Raw genomic sequence first — 21,180 nt, forward strand, 5'->3', positions numbered from 1 at the left:
ATTCTACACAAACGAACGATTTCCAAGCGGGATATCGAATAAGCCATATAAAGACCACCTACGGGTAGTCATAAATTTCGCTGCAATTCGTAACAATTACGTATCATCTCTAATTCTATTATTTATACCCTTCGAAGGGCTAAACTCGGTCATAGTTTATTCGAGGGTAGCAGCAAGATATTGATCTGTCCTCTCTCCATCTTTCTCAAACGAAACAGAGCGTCCTCGAACTTCGATACTAAAGTACATCAACGGGCGGACAAACGGAAAGCATATATCTAGAATGCAGAGGTAAAGAGGAGATCGTTCGAGCTCGATACGGCTTTGGCAAAATCCGTGGGGACTGCTTATAGGAAAAGGAATAAAATTGCGTTGATATCTCCGGCTAGAAAAGGCATAGAGAGAATAACAATGACGCCCCGTAGCTTTCGTAGAATACACTCGTGTTGCCTAGAGATAACGAACGCTATCGTATATCGACGATTTTGCTAGGAGATTCTAAACACGTGAAATATTCGATACAGAACTCACATGGTAAAGAAATCATGTCACGAGTTTTACACGCATCTATATCGTCATATATCGAATGTCGTCATTCTGTCTACTTCTAGAATTATTTCCAAAATCCCCGAGAAAAAGTTTGAGGAAATAAATTCTACTTTCCTTCGATCTGTCGCATCTTACGAAAAGCACGTGGAAATACACAATCTTGAAATATACGAAAGGAAGGATCAATCGCGTTTACTGAGCGACTCACGAATAACGCGAACTCAGTTTGCTTGATAAAGGTCTCTGGAGAAAACGAATGAATGGTATCTCGCTTAAAGCTATAACTAGGTACGAAGCGAGCGCATTCGCACGATTAAATAAACGATTCGCTCTAAGCCGAAACGATCTTGAAATAATAAAAGCGTGAAGTTCTTTTCCAGAGATAGTTGAAACGAGTAGATTAGAAAGAAGGATAAACCGTGTGCGAACGCGCCCAATGAATTTTTAATGAAAAACGAATCCAAGGTTCGCGGCCGTTCGAAAAAAAGCATTGATAAAAACACGAGGATTCTTGAAATAGATAGCAGAAAGATCGCGTATACATACATCCTTGCGTCGTTCTACTAAATTCTATTGGAAGTGGATGCACTTATTTCAGTTAAAAAAAAAATCGTTCGAGCTTGGGTACGAACGTGCAAAAAAATATCGTTTACTTGCGCCACGAAAGGAAATTCCATTTTGAGTGGGACACGAAATCGATATTTCCTCTTAGTCTTATTTACAAACGTTCGCAAGGGTAAATTAACACTCGTCTTTGGTTCGTGCGCGCACGTACTGAACCGAATACACTAGCAATAAAGAAATTTACTGTTTAATGCCACGTAAACGAATTAAGCAAATTTTGTTCCATTATACTATAACGCAATGATATTATCCATTTAAAGTCATACTCCAAGTTTTAATACATATTCCTCTTTCTCATTTATTATTTTTTTTCGTAAAGTTTTCTTAGAATATCGAATTTCTTTATTAGAATTTACGGTAACTGGAAAAGATTTAAAGATTGAATAACTTATTCTGTAACTCTCTTATCGCTAATCGATCGGCAATCGATGATTAAAAGGATCAACAAAATTTGTTTAGATGCGGGACACATTCGAGACCCTCGCATAAGAAGGAAACGCCCTCAAACACGGGCGACGAGTGTTCTCTCTCTCTTTCTCTCTCTCTCTCTCTTTCTCTGTCTTTCTCTTCGGTTCACTCCCTTCCTACACGATCCAGGATCCACGTAATCGGGTGTACCATGATATGCTAGAAACTCACCCCACGTTCATTCCACCATTGCGCACTCGTTTTCGTCTCTCCCTCCGTCCGAAACACATGGAGGAAAGGGAAAGAGAGAGATAGAGAGAGAAGGGGTGGAGAGAGAAAGAGAAAAAGAGAGAAAGAGTATAGGCAGGAGGGAAAAAGCAAGAGCGAGACGAAGATAGGTCGCCCGACACGCGGCGAAGCGGAACGCGCGTATTTCGAAGCTTCTCGGTTGAGCGTGCGCACGAATGTGTACGCGTCTTACCATCTATAGTCGTATATTAAAGTTGGGACGTTGGGATGCGCAGAGATTGGAAACACATCGAAAGAGGATAGATAAATCGATTACTACGAAAAGTTTTATTTAATTTTTAACAATGACGCTACGAAAATTTCGAATTCGTCCTTCCTAACAATATACTAATTTTTTTTTCTTATTTAAAAATAAAAAAATATCATAGGGAACAGAAGGGAACAAATGTCCGATCTTTACAGAATGTTTTATTTAAATTGTAACAATGACGTTCCGAGAAATACAAACTCATCCTTTGTAAAATATACACAATGTCTTTTTATTGTTCCTTCATATATATATTTGCAAATCCAAGAAATATCATCGATAACTATATCAATATAATTGTCCAACTCTAATTTTTAAGATCATACGAGGTGCAATAGCGCGTATGAAAAAAGTACCCGCGCGTTCGACCGTCCACGAGCACGCAACGTAGGAATATCTATCGGCCGGTTACGATTGGTCGAAAAGACCACGCGGTATGTGCGTGCGTATGTGCGCGTAAGCGAGCGAGTAAACGTGCGAGCGTGCAAAGGCACACACGAGAACGAAGAGGCTGCTCTCTGGTAAGTAGTGGGGGAGACTACACGCGTGTCTTCGCTTTTGCTTTTAGTTTCGTGCCAGTCGTTGCCGTTGCGACTGGGAAGAAGAAAGAGATTATCGTCGATCGCACTTTCATTTTACGCTCATTTATATAGAAAAAAATTATCGAAATCAAACTTACGAATATCGATTACCGCTTTCGCGATCTGAAATCTTTCTTCTTTGCCAAGAAGAGACGCTTCAGGAACGCTTCGAAATTTCTGCCACGCGTTTTCTGCCAGGGCGGAAATTCAAAATGATTTGTCGTCATCCCTCGTCTTTCAAAGTTTGCCAACTTTTCCCACCGTTAGAGCAATGACAAAACAGTCACGATTTATCGTGAACCCTCCATAGGAGATATAAATAAGTGACGTTTCGATGTTTTCTCGGTAGTACGAGAGCGGTGACAAGGCAGAAGCAATCCGTTCGTTTAACGATCACGGATATTCAAGGAAATTCTATTGAGAGAAATTTTCGAGAGTTCGATGTTCGACCGATCAAAGGAGACGACATACGAGGAGCAGAAGTCTTGTAGAACGATGACAAATGTAAATAGAAGGGTAGAAGTTGCTTGAAGATTTAGCCACCTGATCGTGGATCTAAATTGAACGATCTGCTGTACGAAAAAAGGAAAACTATCGCTAAGAATAACGCGTAAAGACGTGAAAGAGAAACAAATAAGAATAGAAGGTTTATCCGTCTTGAAGATACGGGATCAAAGTTGAGATTCTTGTAAGAGAGGGTGGACACGAAAGAAGAAGAAGAAAAGGACGGGAAAGAAGAGGAGTAAAAAAGGAGGAAGACACGGAGGAAGACGGATAAAAAGAAAAGAGTAAACTCTCGAGAGAAGAAAGGGAGAAAGAAAGGGACAGTCGGCGTCTCGACGTCTCCGACGACGGGACAAGTATTGACCGAGTCAAAGGAAATATCGGCGTGTTGTGAGGGAGAAGCGAAAGGGTTGCCGAGCGAGAGTTGGTGCGAGAGAGGAAACAGGAAGGGGACAAAGAGAGGTCCGTTGCTCCGACAAAAAGTGCGACGGCTCGTTTTGTTAATCAAAAAGATTCCACGGGCCGGCCGCGACGTGTCCGGCGTAATAACGAGCACGTGTGAGCGAACGAGCCAGTGTCTAGCCTTCTCGCGAGATAAGGCTCGTGAGGATTGTAAAAAAGAGAAAGCAGAGTGAACGTCCATTGGGAATGTCTTAATTTCTACGATCCCCTTGCTTTTTTCCATCGAAATACTACGGAACTGCTTTCGATTAGTCAGACGAACGAATATCGACATTTTTCGTTTCTTAAATCGGTCTCGCAATTTTGAGAACGTTTTAACGGAATGATTCGAAAAAACGCGATTTCTCGCGTTAAAAAAGAGAAAGAATAAAAAATACGACGACGACACGACACGATCGAGAATGAGAAGAAAATCTTACGAAAAGAGCGAGAGCTCGCGATCGATCCTATCGACCGCGGTGCATCCGTTCGAAGATCGAGCACGTCCGGAGTTTTTCAAGGAGAAAGCTTCCCGTTGATTCGTTCGAGCTTGCAACTCGAACGTTCATCGATCGAATGAGGAGAAACGGTTGTGGGGGCGGTGTTTCGCACGTCGGCAAGAACACCTGAGCTCGATTCGAGATGCGCTCCGCGATCGGATGTAGTATCTTTCAGACGAGTTTACTGATGTTGCTGACATTGCTGAAAACACGAACGGGCGAAGCGACTCCTATGCCAGAGGAAAACCCCTTTCAAAACAAAGGTACGAGTTATTCCAAAGTTTTGGATATTAATGCTAATTCATTTCCATATACGAAAGTTCGATTTCCCGATGAAACAAACCGTTCAAGATTTCTCTGAGCACTGACCCTCGATAGCTTTTAAATAAACTACAAACTTAGCACGAAGCATTTTACCACTTCTCACTGCGAACCGGAAGGATTTAAATAAACTCGTACGCTCGCATCCGCGACCCACTGACTTTTTTGCCTTCGAAAACTTCAACCAAAGCTTTGTTTCTGCTACGTCTTACAACGAGAATAGACCTCCTTCTCTTCGAACGTTCTACTTTCACTTTCTAAGATAATAATAGCACTGCCTTTACGACTATTTTGCTCCGCGCGAACCTGAAGAGACGAATGCATAATGTTTAGATAAGCTTCTCCTTCTCTCTAATAGACCGCTGATCGAACGGAAATATTTTCCTCGGTAAATTTCAAGCGAACCTGTTTAAATGCTAATATTTGATAAAACTGAAATAAAATGAAGGATATACAGGACTTCTAGGAAATAAAAGGAAACAATTTTTTATTATTTTTTTTTTTGTTGAGAAACCTATATTATTTATAAGGTTAAACTTTTCTTTCCCTAATAAAACGTACTTGGAAAATTAAAATGTAAATTTTTTCATTTAAAAATAATGAAAAATGCCTGATTCTCAGCCATTGGCGTAGATGTTTGCCAAAGTGTGATATCCATATAAATTTGCACGGCAATCCAGAGTTGGAATAAAATAAAAAGTTTTAAAGCGGAAAAGAAAATTTAACGGATGAAATCGATTTAGAATCACTAATTGAACGTGCCAACTACCCTATTGCTGTTATCGTTATTACTTCATTATTTTTCAGAATTTTGATCCGAAATTTTAACTGAATATTCCTGAAACTATTTAAGAAAAAATAAAGAAAAAATGGATTGTTTTGACCAAAAGAAGTCATGCGTTTAATATGACGCGTCAGACGAAAGATGTATAAAATTGACGCGAGATGCGATAGGACGAGACGGGTGGCGATTTGATTTGGCAAGCTTCGCGACGTCGTCCGTTCGTTGAGACTGTAATTACATTATTAATCTCTGGCGCCAACGGTACGACATCCTGTTTCTTAAAAGAATTCTGCTAGGAATTTCTCGCCATCCGCTTATTTCTGCTAACAGGTTACGGAAAAAATAGATGTAATTTAAATATTTAAATCGCGCTTTGATGTTATATTTACTTAATAATAATTCATATATTAAGCATTTCATGATCTTAAGAAAGTTAGCTTGGAATTTCATGTTACGAATTCATTATTTAGAACTTATCGTTTTATAACTTTTCAACGAAGTGTTTTTTCAATAAAAAGTAAAATAAAGGAATGTAATATCTCGCTCGAAGCGTTAAATCGATAACGGATTGATAAAAATTAACGAAATAACTTTCAAGTATACCAGGCACATAACTCGATTTTTTTTCGAATTCCTCGATATCGTTTTGCAGGACAATCTTGAACATTGAAAAAGTTGTTACAGAAAAGATGTTTCGTTGCGATAAAACATCGAAAGAATTTTAGTGAAACGATGAATATTTGCTTTTAAGTATTTTTGCCTTCGCTGCTTTGGATTCCAGACGAGGTAGAGTACTCAGGAGGTTCCAAGTTCAAAGCGAAAGAATTTGCACGATTTATTTTCAGCTAGTGTAAAAAAAAAGACATTAGCGAGTATTGCCCCTGCAAAATCGTTCGCCATCTGGGAAACTATACGACGAATGATATGCATATGTACCTATATTAGTAAATGGATATACTTTAAAACTGCAAAAATTTTGTTTTATTCAAAATCGTATTTAATATGGTTCCCACTAAAATTTGAAATTTAATATTTGTCGTGAGGATGAAAATTACTATTCTATTGTCTATAACTACTGTCTATAACTATTGTTCACAATCTGAGTACTTATTTAAAACATACCATGATCGCAAACTACCCAAGTAGATATCACGAGTGCATATTGCTGAACATTATAAATTGCACAAGCCGTCTAGTAAATGAAAACACATAAAGTTCAAAGTGCAAGAGCGAATATATCCTTTTTTTAATTTTATCGTTCCTTCTCTTTTTTCGAATATATTATAGCTTTAAAATTTCGATATCATTTATCTTTCATTAGTTTCAAAGTAAATTTCAAGAAGTATTCTACGATTAAGGATATTCCGTGTAATAAAGTTAGCGAATCAACACGAGTGATTGCCTATGTAATTGAATGCTATTCCAACGTTACAAACGTAGCCAAGATTATATTAACCAAATCGAGCGCAATTTCGTTCAAATAATCAGAAAGTCGAAATGTTTGAACTATAGTTATGAAAATGGTTCTTATCCGAATAATTTACTTCGGACTTTTTGAAGTACATATGTATGTGTATATATATATATATATATATATATATATATATATGTTATCTCCATTAAATAAAGAGGAAGATTATTGATTTGAATGAAACTTATGAGCTAATGGAACTTACTTATTTTTTTTTACATTTGCATTATATTTAAAAAAATTATTTAAGCGTTTATTTAGCAAAACATTATAGTCTCTTAATATAACTTGAATATTTCATGCACTTTAGCGTAAAAAGATTTAAGTGTGATTTATCCGAACAAAAATTTGATAATCGAAACTGGGTTTAAATAATAAATTGTATGAAAAACGCGTGGCTCTTTATGAAACGCACCATCTGGTTCGCAGCTGTTCATGAAGATCTTTATCGACGGTGTTATTAATCGATGCAAAATTTTCAAACGTACATGTGCCATTTTTCACTGTATTATTGAATTCTTTCACTAATTAAATTTTCATCTTTATTATTTCCTCTCCTTTCATTTCATGTGCATAAAACGTTATCGATTTTTCTTTGCGATTTAACTTCTATTTTTTTACGGGCCCGACAAATTCTATCATAATATACTTCAACGTTAAATAATATCTGCTGAAATTTTATTAACATTATTTAACATCTTATAATACCTCACATAATAAACAAATACTAAACGTGAAAATCGAATTATTCTATATATGTAAATATTATAGATGAAAATATATTGAGATTATAGAAATATTAATCGCGACGAGTAAACAAGTGGTAACAATGATGATTAACGTAATAGTATGTGCGAATCGCAGAGGCTAAAGAGTTAAATCGTTGATAAAATTAACATACGAAACGGTCATGCAAATCCTTATTCTTTCGTGTGAATCCTTATACGGCACGACACGAAAAGTGGAATCGTTAAAAGGGAAAACCAACGTTAACCTGGATCGTACCCAAGAGAAAAAGAAAGAATGGAAGGAAAGGGAGAGAGAGAGTAGCGAAAGAAACTGAAAAAGTGGTCAACGGGGAAGATTAATTTGCGGTTTGCGTAAACGAAATTATTTTCGAGCTAAAAAAGATAAATGATCGTAAAATGGTGTACCTTCTAAAGTAAGGAAATGTAAATCTAAGTAACCACCTGTCGGTGGTGTAGAAGATAAATCTTTCTTCTCTGCACTTCAAGTATATTTGCAGTCGTGAGTGTTTCCTTAACTTCTACAAAAAATAAAAAGAATAAAAAAGAAACAATTAACAATACGACGCCAATTGAAAAGTTTCGTATGCTATACTGATATAAATTCTTTAATGTAAAAAAATATTCGATTGCACGAATCATTTGCTTTTTGACAAAAATATATGCCTCGGATAATTGTTTTTTGGAAGACTTGCAAAGATCGTGTCAAGAGAAGCATAGTTACAGGCCCTAAATGGATAGGAAGAAACATTGGTTCGATGTGCGCCGTTGGTGTGGCACTCGAAGTCTTATCGGAAAACTGTACTTCTTGCGGATGGAATGGCAACAGGTGTTGGTCGCTCAGAGTTAGAACCAAGCCAGGAGAGAAGTGGAAAATGCATCAGGTATATGTACTTGCGAAAAACGAATCCATTTTAAACGTTCCAATAACTATCTGAGGTCCTTCAAATTACACTTTCAACTAGCCGTGTTCAACTTCCAAGAATTTAAATCATAAAGTACCTGTACGATCTTAAGAAATGTAAATTGAGTAGTTTTTCTTAAATATTTCAAAATAACATGAAAAGAAAGGAAGTCGTTGACAAGAAATAATGATTCAGAAGAATTAAGAAACGAGAAATAATAAGTTTAAGGCTCAAAAAAAAAGTCAAACTTATTCAAACCGAGTCGGCTCTTTTCCTTTCTTAGTTCTTCCTCGGATAGAGTTATATGTACTTTTATAAAAATACTTCAAAGAATTACAACGCGTTTTCTGCAACGTGGATTTGCACACCGCGATGTTAGGCTGAATAGAAAAGAAAGAAAGAAAGAAAGAAAGAAAGAAAGAGCTTAAAACAACTCATACGAAAATAGATGAGTCAGCGGAAGTACAATTTCTCAACGAACGTGATACAAAAATAGCTAAGTTACCCTTCGAACAACTATTATTTACATAACTGCATCTCGCCTTGTCAAAGACTTTTTCTTCAAGCGTACACCAAAGTTTTCTAATAACGAACATTGCCTTTATACACGTTGTAACAAGAAAGAAGCTTGATTGCGAATGTCTCTGAGATTTTATCTGGGTCAAGAGGGTCATAAAAAAGTGAAAGAAAGAGAGAGAAAGAGAGAGAGAGAGAAGGGACGATGGAAAGCACACACTTGGCTCTCGGTTAATCTTGATTAGCGGAAAATGTAGGTCCTGTTGATTGTCCAGTCGCGCGCGCGCGCCCTTCAAGCGAGTCGAAGTTTTTGCGAGGGACTCTTTGTTGTCATCGAGAAAAAACTGATAATCGATCAGCTCCGAAGATAAATTCCTAATAAGCTAGCTAAATTCACCATCTCCATCGCGAGAAGGCGGAGAATGAAGTAGAAGGAAGGTTTCTCGAAGCGACGAAATGTCCTGTCGAGAGGGCAAACTAGTTTCGGTCGTTTTGTCTGTCAGCAGCGCGTTTCAGTAAAGAGGACGAAGGAGTTGTATGTACGAAGGGAGAAAGCTAAGCCGGAACCGCTGACGTGGCTTACGAAAAATAAAAGTGCCTACGCGAATCGCCCTTATACCGTGAGAGCATTTTCTTTATCACCACCACAAAACGTTTTTCTGCTATGAATTAATGTTTTCACGCTTTTCTTCTTCTATCTTAAAAAGTTTATCTTCACCGTTTATCTTTCTCTTCCGTTGTATTTTCTTTCTTGGTTTATCAGACTTCTTAAATTATTATTACAAATTTTATTAATTTTTATACAACACATGACGTTTATGATAAATTTATTTGTTTTAATTAACATTTATTTATTTCTAGATAGAATTACGTAGAATAATCGGACATCTTTATGAATCTTGATTTTCAAGCGAGTGAGTACAGTTGAAACGTTGTTCACTTAGAATGGATGATTTATAAGCTGATATAATTTTTCTACTTTTAACGTAGCTGAAAAAAATGTGTTCATTCGGATTAAATGTTGAAAAGGATGTTGCGTATATTCTTGCCAAAAACTACGCAAATATATCCTTTCTCTCCAATTTATTGAAGTAAACGCTTGCCAAGTTTTATTCGTTCTTTTTATCTTACGCGATATTTATCTAGTGCTTACCTTTATGTCCGAAAAACGAAAATTTTATGCAAATGAATATTCTATATTGAGAGGTTAAATTGAGATCCTACTACTGCGAAGAGAGCTTTTTTAAAGATACTAAAGAAACGAATGCTGTCCCTCTTTTTCTTCTCAACTATTTCATTCTGATTCTTTTATCATCGGACGATCTATGGTTTTATTATTTCAAAAGCTGCTAACTTTTCCAGATTGTGTCTGTTCATGTTGCACTTTTTACGAGATTAAAACTTATCTCTAGAAATCGAGTTCATTTACATAGCTATGTCTACAAAGGAATTTCGTAAAATCTTCGTTAAAAAATCTTCAAAAGACAATTTATATTCGAGTAGGTCTCTCAGGTACGAACGTTTCTTTCAAGAGTAGAACGACGAATCTGGGTTCGATGCACGATTCTCTGACTCGCATATCGCATGAGCGCAATTTAAACTTAGATTCGCGAAGATGTTATGAGGCATGATACGCGGAGGAAATAGAAACGATAAACCGCCATGATCCTTGACGCCGTTGGAAACACGTGCGTGAGAATTCGGTGTTAACGTACACTTTGGTATGCCATTGACAAGCGACTCTTTGGCTCTAGCAATATCTTCTACTACAATATATCTCATCTTCTTATTATGAATAATACCGTAATATTATTTTCTTTCCTTAACAGTACCTGTCAGATTGATATGGGCCAACGAGGGAGATGACGTGGAATTACCATGTGACATAACACCACCGACTCCTACCGATTCCGTTAATATGGTACTCTGGTTTAGGGATAGTGCCGGCATACCTCTTTACAGGTAATCTTATAATATACCATAAATTATTAGATATTTATTATTTGAAAAATTATTGTATAGTTATTGTTATTGCTATTCAAGATTTTAATGTTTCCAGAATAATAGATTGCTATTTATTTGTTTATTTTTCTAGAAGTACAATTTTGTGTTTTGATTTGATATGAAACGTAACAATTGCTTATCTGATAGTATCCAAAGAAATTTGTATGGATATATATATATATATATATATATATATATATATATATATTTAAAGGTACGTCTAAAAACGTGTATTAATTAATATTACGTAATTTAATCGTCGATAACAATTATATCAGTTATCAAAGTGCTTAGATATTTTTTTGCGATTATTAACACGTGTTTATGGCAAAGAAGACATTTTTTGGCATCGCTTTACGTTCCTCCATCGACTTCCTGCTTTCGTAGAAGTTAGAAAATGATTCACTCGAAGAGATTTCTTTCAAAACTTTCAGTACATTAGGGTACTGACCGCGAGCGTTATTGAGAGATACCATTGTTCTGATGCTGCATCTCGAAATATCTCACAACCTAAAACAGACGGCCTCTGCTCTCAAATCTCAAAGTTCTATATTATCTTTCACCTAGACTTCTTAGATCATTATCGAAGGTGATATTTGAGATGACTTGAATTTATAATCAACATAATAAATTTAAGTATTGAGTTTTGCCAATAAGAAATGTTGGAATTTTCAATATTTTGTATATAAATAAACAACATTAATTTCATTCTTTATTTTCTATCAATAATATACTAGTGGATTGGTAAATAAATAATATCACGATTTTCAATATTTTATATAAAACAAAACCACACTAATATTTTTTATTGAAAATTTTAATATCAGCTATTGACCAATCAAATATTCATCCTAGTTTTCTTTTGAAAAAAATAAATATACTCAAAGATAAATGTGATGTTTTGATTTATAATAAATTCTACAATAGATGTAACATTGTTAAGAGATCGATAAATTTAAATCTATGATTAACAATAAATTTAAATAAAGAAGAAAATTTTTAAAAAATTAAGTGGTCATTGAAGAAACGAGTTAAGTCAGATCAGTAATATATAAATAATTTAAAAGTATTTCAGCAATCGGAAGCGTAGGTCGATGGAATCCACCAACGTGAGCCAATCGCAAAAATAGAGCAACCTATCGAAAACGTTTTCGTCTGACACGTCTATGGAAATGTGAGTTAGGATTATCGAGTTTATTTAGGAAAACGAAGTAAGCTCGGTTGTAAAGCAAAAAATTTGTTCAAAACCCGTTCGCGCACGTGCCACCACTTTTGCATCGGTAAATACTCGTATGCAGTTAGAAAAAATTTACGTTTTACGGTAGAGCTTATGAAATTCACTCTCCATGGAAACGTTTTACGAAAGAAAGTACAGTGTATATATTATATTACACGTATATATTATATTAAATTGATCTGTGTGCATGTGTATACCCAGCTACTTAACTATCAGTAAATTTAATCCTAGTAAAAGGTTCATCTTCCATTTTCACATTATTTACATAATTTGTATAGAAAAAAATATGATTGTATGTCGGAAATTTTTATATGTGAAAAATTCGCATATCTCTATAAGCAAACGAATGAGTAAATAACTGACCTGCACGAGATAGCATTGATTTCAATTCGTTCTTCAAATAAAAATTATGCATTATAAAGAATGTATAAAAATATAATATAAAAATAATAATTACGAATATATTGAAAAACCACGCGTGGCTGGTCAATGTTTACTTATTTGTTCATATTATTTTTCCTATTGATTGTAGAATTTGTAATATACATGAAGACATATTTATAATGTGCAATCATATTATTGGGTAAAATAAAATGGAAAGGGAAACTTCTCATATTGACGTAAAATCGACTGGTACGCTATTATTGACTGTCAATATATGTACATACATTTACATGCATACATATACTTGCTCGAAAATGTTGCAGTCTTCGTATATCATTAACATAAGGTTATTTATACTTATTTCATTCCAGTATGCAAAAAACTATTAAAGAAAAATCAAAAACTACTACGATAAAAGTAATATTACTCTTTATAATTTTTAGTTAAAAATATAATTTAGTTGATTTATTACTCATAAAAAAGTTAGACACATAAAAGAAGAGATAATAAAATTATAAAAGAGAAATGAACAGGTAATATGTCAAGCGCTACAAAAAACAGATTTCTCTTTTGTGATCTTTATGATTCTTCATTCGATACTTCCCTACGGGACCTCAATGAAAAATAAACAAATTTGACTTTGAACTGAATGTCGAGTGAATGTCAAATGTACGCTTTTTGTTTTCTCACTGGATAACTATATTTTATATCATAGTAAAAAGAAAGTTTGTTTGCTTTACCTTTGTTTGCTATGACGACTTTGTTGTGATATTTGTTTCTATACTGCATGAAGTTTTATATTTTACCAATAAAGATATTTTCTAGCCGAGAAATTACCTTTTAAAAGTACAAAAATAATAAAAAAGAAAAAAGAGATTAGAAACAGTGAAGATACGAAAAGATTTTTAAATGTATTACAATGTATATTAAAATTAATTTACAAAGTAAATATGAATGGATTAATAGAATATTATTTATTAACAAGTTATTATTATTAAAAAACTAAATATTATTTCTCTTTTTTTTTAAATAATATAAAACTTACAACTAAGCTTAACATTCCCAACAGTTCTATTAAAACGAATTTTAAAAACTGAGTTCATAATAAAAAAATTAGTCAATCATTTCACCGAGATTTTTTATTGAACAAGAAAGATCAATAAAGTGTAGGTATATGAGTAAAAATTTAATGAGAACTGGAACAATTATTATTATATCAGCAATGATAGATGATAGAATGAAATAATAGAGATCGAAATGGTATGATGTTTGAATGACGACGACTACTTCCATATTTGTTTTATCTCGATTGCTTCGATTCATTTTTCTTTTTCTCTTTTATTTTCTTTTGAGAAACTCGTCATCTTACCATAACGATTTCCTTCACTTAAATTACGTAACACGGTTGTCCTAAGCGGCAAATCTAAATCTGCAAGCATTCAGCCTGCCAACTATCCTTTTTTCGTCCGCGAATAGATACCGTTTGCGAGTTAGTCACCAAGATTCACCGAGCTCATGGCAAATACTGTTTACACTCGAACGTTCTATCAAATTTGGATGGTTTCCATGAAATAATTTCCTAGAAAATTTTACAAATTTCTTGTAATTCGAAAGATTTTTAACTTGAATTCGAAGATACTCATCATAAAGTCTTGTTTTAGGTTATTAGATTAGATTAGAATTACAACAGTTGTTAACAAAGACGAGGGATATTAATTGTCAAATGTCAAGTATGTCTATCGCAAAACTTATAACCAAATAACTTATAATTCTAAGCAATATAGATACTTGATGTTTCGTTCACAACTAACTTTCCGTAGCCTAGACGCAAGAAGCGGTAACTTAAGCGCGGCAATTCATTGGGCCGACGGAGATGACCTTGGAAGGCGCACTTACTTTCAAGTGGGCGACGGTCAACGATCAAAATTGAAGATCACCAAAGTCAAATATAAGGATCAGGGTTTATTCAGATGTAGAGTCGACTTTGTCGATTCCCCAACAAGGAATTTCAGAGCAAACCTCATCCTCGTCGGTAAGTATCAAATTACATTTGAGGCTGTAATGTGTTTTCAAAGAAAAAAAAAAAAAAAATTCGTAGAATCGTAAATTATGTTTGAATTGGAACGTAGAACGTAGCTATAAGCTACTTTTAAAGGACGAATAAATAAAAATTAATTGAAGATTTTCATCTGGTCGTGAAATCGACTATGATCGCCTTGGGAACAGTCTGTTTAAGTTAATAGGAAGCAATTAAAATGTACTCTATGCTAAACGGTCGCACAATTATAACCCTGATTCTAAGAAATTTCGTTAGAGCGGCGCCTTTTTATATTTTTCAGAGAAACCGACGAAACCAGTGATATATGATGCCCAGGGACGCGAGGTAACAGGCATTGGCGGCCCTTTTCTCGAGGGTTATGGTCTTCTTTTGACCTGCCAAGTGTCAGGAGGTAAGATTATCTTTATAGTTCACACCTAAATTATATTCAAAAAGTATAAGTATTAAATGTGTAAAATATTTTTTTCAAATTGATATCGAATATTTTTTTTTTTTGATTTTAGGAAGACCAAAACCATCAGTAACGTGGTGGAAGGACGGTGAGCTACTCGATGCTGTAGATGACACTCCTACAATCGGTTCGTTGAGCAAGTTCACGATAAATCATCTCTTCATTGGCAAAGTTACGCGAGCATTATGGGGTACAAAACTTGAATGCAGAGCTCAGTCTGCACCAATGGCGAAACCTATTATTCGAGAAGTACCTCTTGATATTTATCGTAAGTAATCGTTTGAAATTACGTGTATATTATCGATATTAACGAATGCGGTAATATTTGTCTTCCAATCCCTCTTTGCAAGGTCACGTCATTCAAATGAAATAGAAAATATTGAATAATTTCATTTGATTTTTACCGACTTAGCAAGTTTTTATGATCTTTACCGACTTATACAAGTTTCGATAACTCGAATATATTCAAGAAGACGTCGTTGGAGTTGAACGTATTGTAAATTCCGCTTCTAACCTCTAACGCAGCCTCCTCCTCGGCTTAAAATTAGAAAGACCGAGTTCTGACACCCTCAAGGTCATTCCCTTGATTTTAAGCACGCTCTAAAGGGCATTCGGAACGGAACTCTCCTCGTCGTTTTGCTTTGTAAAAGAGAATTCGGTTTTGTTTCATTACGTTTCCTACGATATCTTTGAGAAAAATAAAAAGAAACAGTATAATCAGATCGTTCTTGACGAACTTTACGATTGAAAGTGAAAGCAACTTCGCAGCGACGTAAGCAAAAATCCTGAAAAATTCGGCCAAACTAGCTGACGAGAAGAAACGAAGCTCTTTCACGATATCAGCGAAAAAACTTTATGCGACCGCGAAGAAAGAAGTTTAAATTTAGGAGAGTCAAGCGAACCGCAGCGGAAGCAAAGCGAATTCCGGCGGTTTCGCGCGCTCTTCTGCTTAACTCCTTTGGCGGCTGCATTTCGGAGAATTGTCGTCGAATATAAAAATACATCCCCCGAATGGCGACCAGACGAACGCTTCTTTTCGATCGTTACTTTCATTTGCATTAAAACGACTGCTTATTTCACGCATTTTACTGACTTGAAAGAAAAGATATTAAAATCAAAAACATTAAAGAGAGGTCGAAAATTTCCGAAATATTGAAATCAATGCTACAAAGTGTCGTTTCTATCAAATTCATTTTGATAATAAAATGAAACGTTATTCTATTTTATTCTTACCACACTCATCGATTTCTTCGTTTGTTAATTCAGTCAAACCGGCCGTGGTAAAAATCAGCTTGAGCGACGAAGAGATGTACGCCGGTCGTCCGATCGCTGCGAAATGCGAAACTTGGGGTAGTTCTCCAGCTGCCAGAATCATTTGGAGATTAGGCGATGAAGTGATCGGTGATCCTATCGTTTCTATTACGCAGAGAAGTAATTCCACGGTCAGTAAGATCGTTCTTGCTCTCGGAAAAAATGACGATGGCAAGGAACTTGCTTGCAAAGCCGAAAATCCCAGATTTCCTGGTGGAGTGCTCGAAGAAACAAAATCTCTTCGCGTTCTTTGTAAGTTTTCTAAATTATTTCGAAACTCGATGTTTTGCTAGACATTTAAGTTTCTTTAATAATATCAATCGACAGACGCACCGGTCCTCACGGCTCATCTAGCAACAGGATATATTCTAAATACATTGAGAGAAGGAGATGATCTGAAATTGGTCTGCGACGTTCAGAGCAATCCTCCACCGACGAAGGTCATTTGGTATCACGACGTAAGTTCGCTTCTTTCTCGTTTCTTCCTCGGAATGATATCGCTAAAGATAACAGAAAATAAAAAATATATAAGCTATAGAGATAATAAAGAATTATTTGATTTAGGATATACGATTAGAGCACGATGTGAGCGCCGGTATTTTGGTATCCTCCAATACGCTCACTCTTCGTGTTCTCACTCTCGACCACTCTGGTGAATACTCTTGCGAAGCTACAAACTTTGTTGGACAAGGGCGTAGTTCGCCTCTTCTTATTCACATGAAGTGTGAGTATGGTTATAGAGTAAATAAAACAAATAAATAAAATACAAAAATTGTTGAAAAAACGAAATCGTACTATTCGATGACGTGCAGATGCTCCAAGATGTAGAGAGGGTTATGAGAGGCGAGAAATAGCGGCTGTTCGACACGAAACGGTGACCCTGAGATGCGAAATCGAGGCAGTTCCAGACGAGTTGATTCGATTTTCTTGGAGCTTCAACGGAACGCGAGGCGACGTCCTACCGCTCCCAAATTCAAGAGTTCGGGATAATGGCCTCGTTAGTTTACTGGATTATACTCCCAGTGCGGATACTGATTACGGTACTCTCGCTTGTTGGGCTAGTAACAGTATAGGAAGGCAAAGGTTACCATGTTTGTTCAACGTAGTACCGGCAAGTAAGTACTACTATCCATTAACAGAATCGATCAAAAGATGAACGTAATAGATATAATACATACCTTCATATATCATAGTAGTATTTTTGGTCTGCCATAAAATTGTGAATCTTCTTCTCGTTACATTGACGATCCACCGAAAATAGAATACTAGTGTAGAATCCAGTAATGCGGTATCAAATAAAATTCAAGTTATTTTACTATTTATAAAGAAATTTTTGAGAATACTATTCGATAATCGATATACATATTTTTGTCTAAATCAATAATTAGTAATTATGGATAGATCAATGAAAAAGATTATTTCTGATCTAAGAAAATATTTTTCTCCTTGGAAAGCTCATTCCAAGATATTGCTTCTTTCAGAAACACCACAAGCACCGATAGATTGTTCGTTACGCAACGAAAGTACTTCCTTAGAAGTGAATTGTATTCCTGGTTCGGATGGTGGTTCACCGCAGCACTTCCTGCTGGAAGTTCGCGGTCCCTTTGGTAGTTCTGGTATCGTACAGGTCATCCCACAAACCCTTCAAACGCCCCAGAGCGATCAAGGTGCAGTGAGCGAAGTACCGCCTATATATCAAGAAAGAAATCCAACTCCTACTTTTCGACTTCACGATCTTAAGCCAGGCTATGATTATACTCTCTATGTATATGCCGTCAACGGACGTGGAAGAAGCGAGCCCACTCTTCTTAAGCACGTACAAGTTGCCGAACCAATTGGTGGAAAGCTCGAAAGTACTGGGATTTTTCTCGAGGATTTGAAGAAAGCCATTCCTCAAGTCGATTCCCAAAGCATGATTATCGTGATGGCTTTGATAGGTATAAACGCAAACTTACTCTTCGATAGCCAACGATCTGGTTGTATCTGTATTTGTGTTGTGCGTATTTGATGGAAATACGGATATAGCTCGGAGTAGTTTCAAAGAGTGAATTTAAGAGCCTATCTCTTTATGTTTAAATACAATTTAATATAGTTGTTCCTTATTTCCAAATGTAGGTGCAGCGGCATTGATTTTAGTAGGCATCGGCGTAGTGATCGGCTTGGCAATTTGCAAAAGGAGATCCAACAGGCCCGTTGTTTCGGGCCCTGATGATTTTACTACACCAACATATATACCCGCACAAAGAATCGAACCTAGAATTAGGTATACGGCCGAAGGTAGACACTCGCAAAGAAGAAGCTTGTACGTAGAAGAAAATCGAAATGGTAAATTATAAATTATTATCTATTAATATTCGAAATGCGTAAATGCGTAAAACCGATATAAATACGAGGAACACGTCCGAACTCGTCGAGCGTTTGTAATATACTACCGCACTAAAGGCGAAAACCTTATTGTGACATTGAAAGTTTTTCAATGATATTTGAGTGATATTACCTTCGACAATATAAATATGTATTGTGTACGATATCCAAGGACATACATATCTACGTAATGATCGGAATCGAATATAAAACAATATTGAATAGATATACGATGTTTCTTTTAAGTAAAATGAAATATCAATTTTATATTTCTTTTACAGATCCTGATATTTTGCAACAAGTGGAAGTCGACTTACAAGTCTAACGGCGAAAATTTGAAACGAGCGACGTGACTCGCTTACGGAAGCATAATCGTACGACCAGTATTTTAATTAAGAAAATGAGATCTATAATTGTAACTTTCACAATTTTCCCGATTAACTCGCAAAGTGTAAACATTAGCATAGATAGTATTATTCTCTGAAAAAATGGTGTACAGTATCTCTTGACGAACGAGTAAAGCTTATTAATAAACGTTGTCGATATGTTAAATATTTTACTTCTTATTGTATATTAGATTTTAGTATAAAGCGCGATAATTAAGATAATAAAATTAATAATAAGTAGATAAAGAAAAGTATAAATCGCTTAGCCAAAGATGTATGTACATTTATTTTTCCATGGCTTGCGTAGTACATGCGTATTGTAATTCCAATAGTAATATCTATTTTTGTCGTAATTCTACTCTTGATATAAGTAACTTATAAAACATTATACCTCATTCGAGTAAAGCAAGCGGGCGCCAACTTAAGAAGCGCATAATATATTTTAAGCTCATCTTTAAGAAAATGCCATTAGCGTAACAACAAGCGTAGCCGATAAAGTTTATCTTGCTTTTGTATGTAATCATGTAAATATTTTTGAAAAATAATGTGCGTATCGAAGAAAATTAAAGTGAAAAAAATATATTGTAAATTATAATAATCTTAGAAACAATGTTCCTTGTAAAAGTTAAATCCTCATGTCCTGTAATATTTTAAAAAAAGATTCGGAACAAACCGAGGACTGATTTGAAGATTTCTTCATCGATCTTAATGAGTGTTACACTATTCCAGGAAAATAAATAAACTGAATCACTATATCAAATCAACTATGTTAAATTAGTTAAAAAAATAACTATGTATAGACATATATTCAATTTAACTAATATCGAATCAAGTTATGGTTTATGAATGGAAAAATCAATCAGTGGAAAGTACTCGATAAAAATCGTTGAACCAATTGCATTCTAGTATTTTTGATCGCGTCAATTATTTTGAATATTGCAATCAATTTACATGTATGTAGATTGAACATATACATATATCTGCATATATAGAATGATCGTGTGAATTCTGAAAATCCTCCATTCAAATTTGCGGCCACCATCGACTTGCTTGCATTCTATCGAAACTTTTTACAATAATTTCGTGGACGAATCTGCTTTACATTCATGGTCATTCGCCGAACGTTTTCCACCAAGACCAGTCCAACAGTCCATTAACGTAAACCTCATCAACGTCAGAATAATCATATCACAAAACAGGACAGATATTCCATTTCCACAAATTAGCACTCGCGCATGGTTATGAATCGGAGAATAAATATCATTAGTGACGCCGGTAATATTTTTGCTAATGGCGCTTTGCGTCTGGCCATAATTTTTCATTATGAAAATCTTTCAAAATTCGCTAACCAGTGTCTGAAACATTATTGGACGACAACTATGAAAAAGAACTCGTCGAAATGAAATAATTTTACTTATATTTAATGTCATTTAAAAAAGAATAAAAAAAAAGCGAAATTAAATTATATTTCTTATGGTACGAAAGTCGGAAATTTTTTTTTCCATTAATATTTTACGTAGCCGAGGATATAAAACAGTAACTCTATTTGAGTAAAATTGACGATAACTCCGAAACAATTTATTTTAATTCGAATGTTTCATCGCGAGTTTATATGATGAAAATGTTCGAAGCTCCAACGAGACGATATTCGTCGGATGATATCGACCAACACCCGACGCGGTGTTAATTTTTCTGCTATCTCCGTATAACTCGAAATAATAATTCCTCTTGCCTTTACCTCCATCATGGATTTAAAGCGTGACTCGAGCGTAGGAGAGATAATTTGGTTACGGTACAAAAAATACCTAAAATTGAAAGTTGACTTTTCCATAAGGAAGAACGACGTTTACTTACCACGTTGCAGTTTAGAAATAATTTGAGAACGATCTAAATATTCGAGAAAGAGCGACTTCTTTATGAGAGAGAGAGAAAGAGAGAGAGAGAGAGAGAGAGACACACACATAATGTCATACGACATACTCTCGCGTGTTACGACACGTACGTTTTTCGTGTGCGTTTCGTGCGCGTACGTGTGTTTGCCATCTAGTCGATTGCACACGTTTCATGGTGCTTTGCAT

The 21,180-nt window shown here is 35.3% G+C and overlaps 1 protein-coding gene and 1 long non-coding RNA gene across 2 annotated transcripts; one reads left to right on the forward strand and one right to left on the reverse strand.

The window, feature by feature from the left end:
- The first annotated feature begins 2,681 nt into the window (after window positions 1–2,681).
- Window positions 2,682–19,857, forward strand: LOC127066058 (neural cell adhesion molecule 2). The gene is made up of 12 exons (XM_050999298.1): window positions 2,682–4,426; window positions 10,736–10,868; window positions 14,352–14,563; window positions 14,871–14,981; window positions 15,094–15,309; window positions 16,308–16,604; window positions 16,680–16,810; window positions 16,917–17,076; window positions 17,165–17,467; window positions 17,834–18,289; window positions 18,468–18,677; window positions 18,998–19,857. Exons 1-12 carry the CDS (start codon window positions 4,306–4,308, stop codon window positions 19,039–19,041), a joined length of 2,394 nt encoding a protein of 797 aa, XP_050855255.1. The 5' UTR covers window positions 2,682–4,305; the 3' UTR covers window positions 19,042–19,857.
- Window positions 16,680–17,843, reverse strand: LOC127066059 (uncharacterized). Its single transcript, XR_007782263.1, has 3 exons — window positions 17,531–17,843; window positions 17,148–17,410; window positions 16,680–16,852 (listed from the first exon to the last, which is right to left on the reverse strand). It is a non-coding gene; the product is annotated as an uncharacterized LOC127066059 (long non-coding RNA).
- Window positions 19,858–21,180: the final 1,323 nt, after the last annotated feature.

The sequence above is a fragment of the Vespula vulgaris genome, chromosome 9 (assembly GCF_905475345.1).
Source record: "Vespula vulgaris chromosome 9, iyVesVulg1.1, whole genome shotgun sequence".
Classification (NCBI taxonomy): domain Eukaryota; kingdom Metazoa; phylum Arthropoda; class Insecta; order Hymenoptera; family Vespidae; genus Vespula; species Vespula vulgaris.

Coding starts and splice junctions, on each gene's coding strand:
- LOC127066058 (XM_050999298.1), top strand. CDS start 4,306: ATGCGCTCCGCGATCGGATGTAGTATCTTTCAGACGAGTTTACTGATG. Junction 14,982..15,093: donor GACCTGCCAAGTGTCAGGAG/GTAAGATTATCT, acceptor TTTTGATTTTAG/GAAGACCAAAACCATCAGTA. Junction 17,468..17,833: donor GTTCAACGTAGTACCGGCAA/GTAAGTACTACT, acceptor TGCTTCTTTCAG/AAACACCACAAGCACCGATA.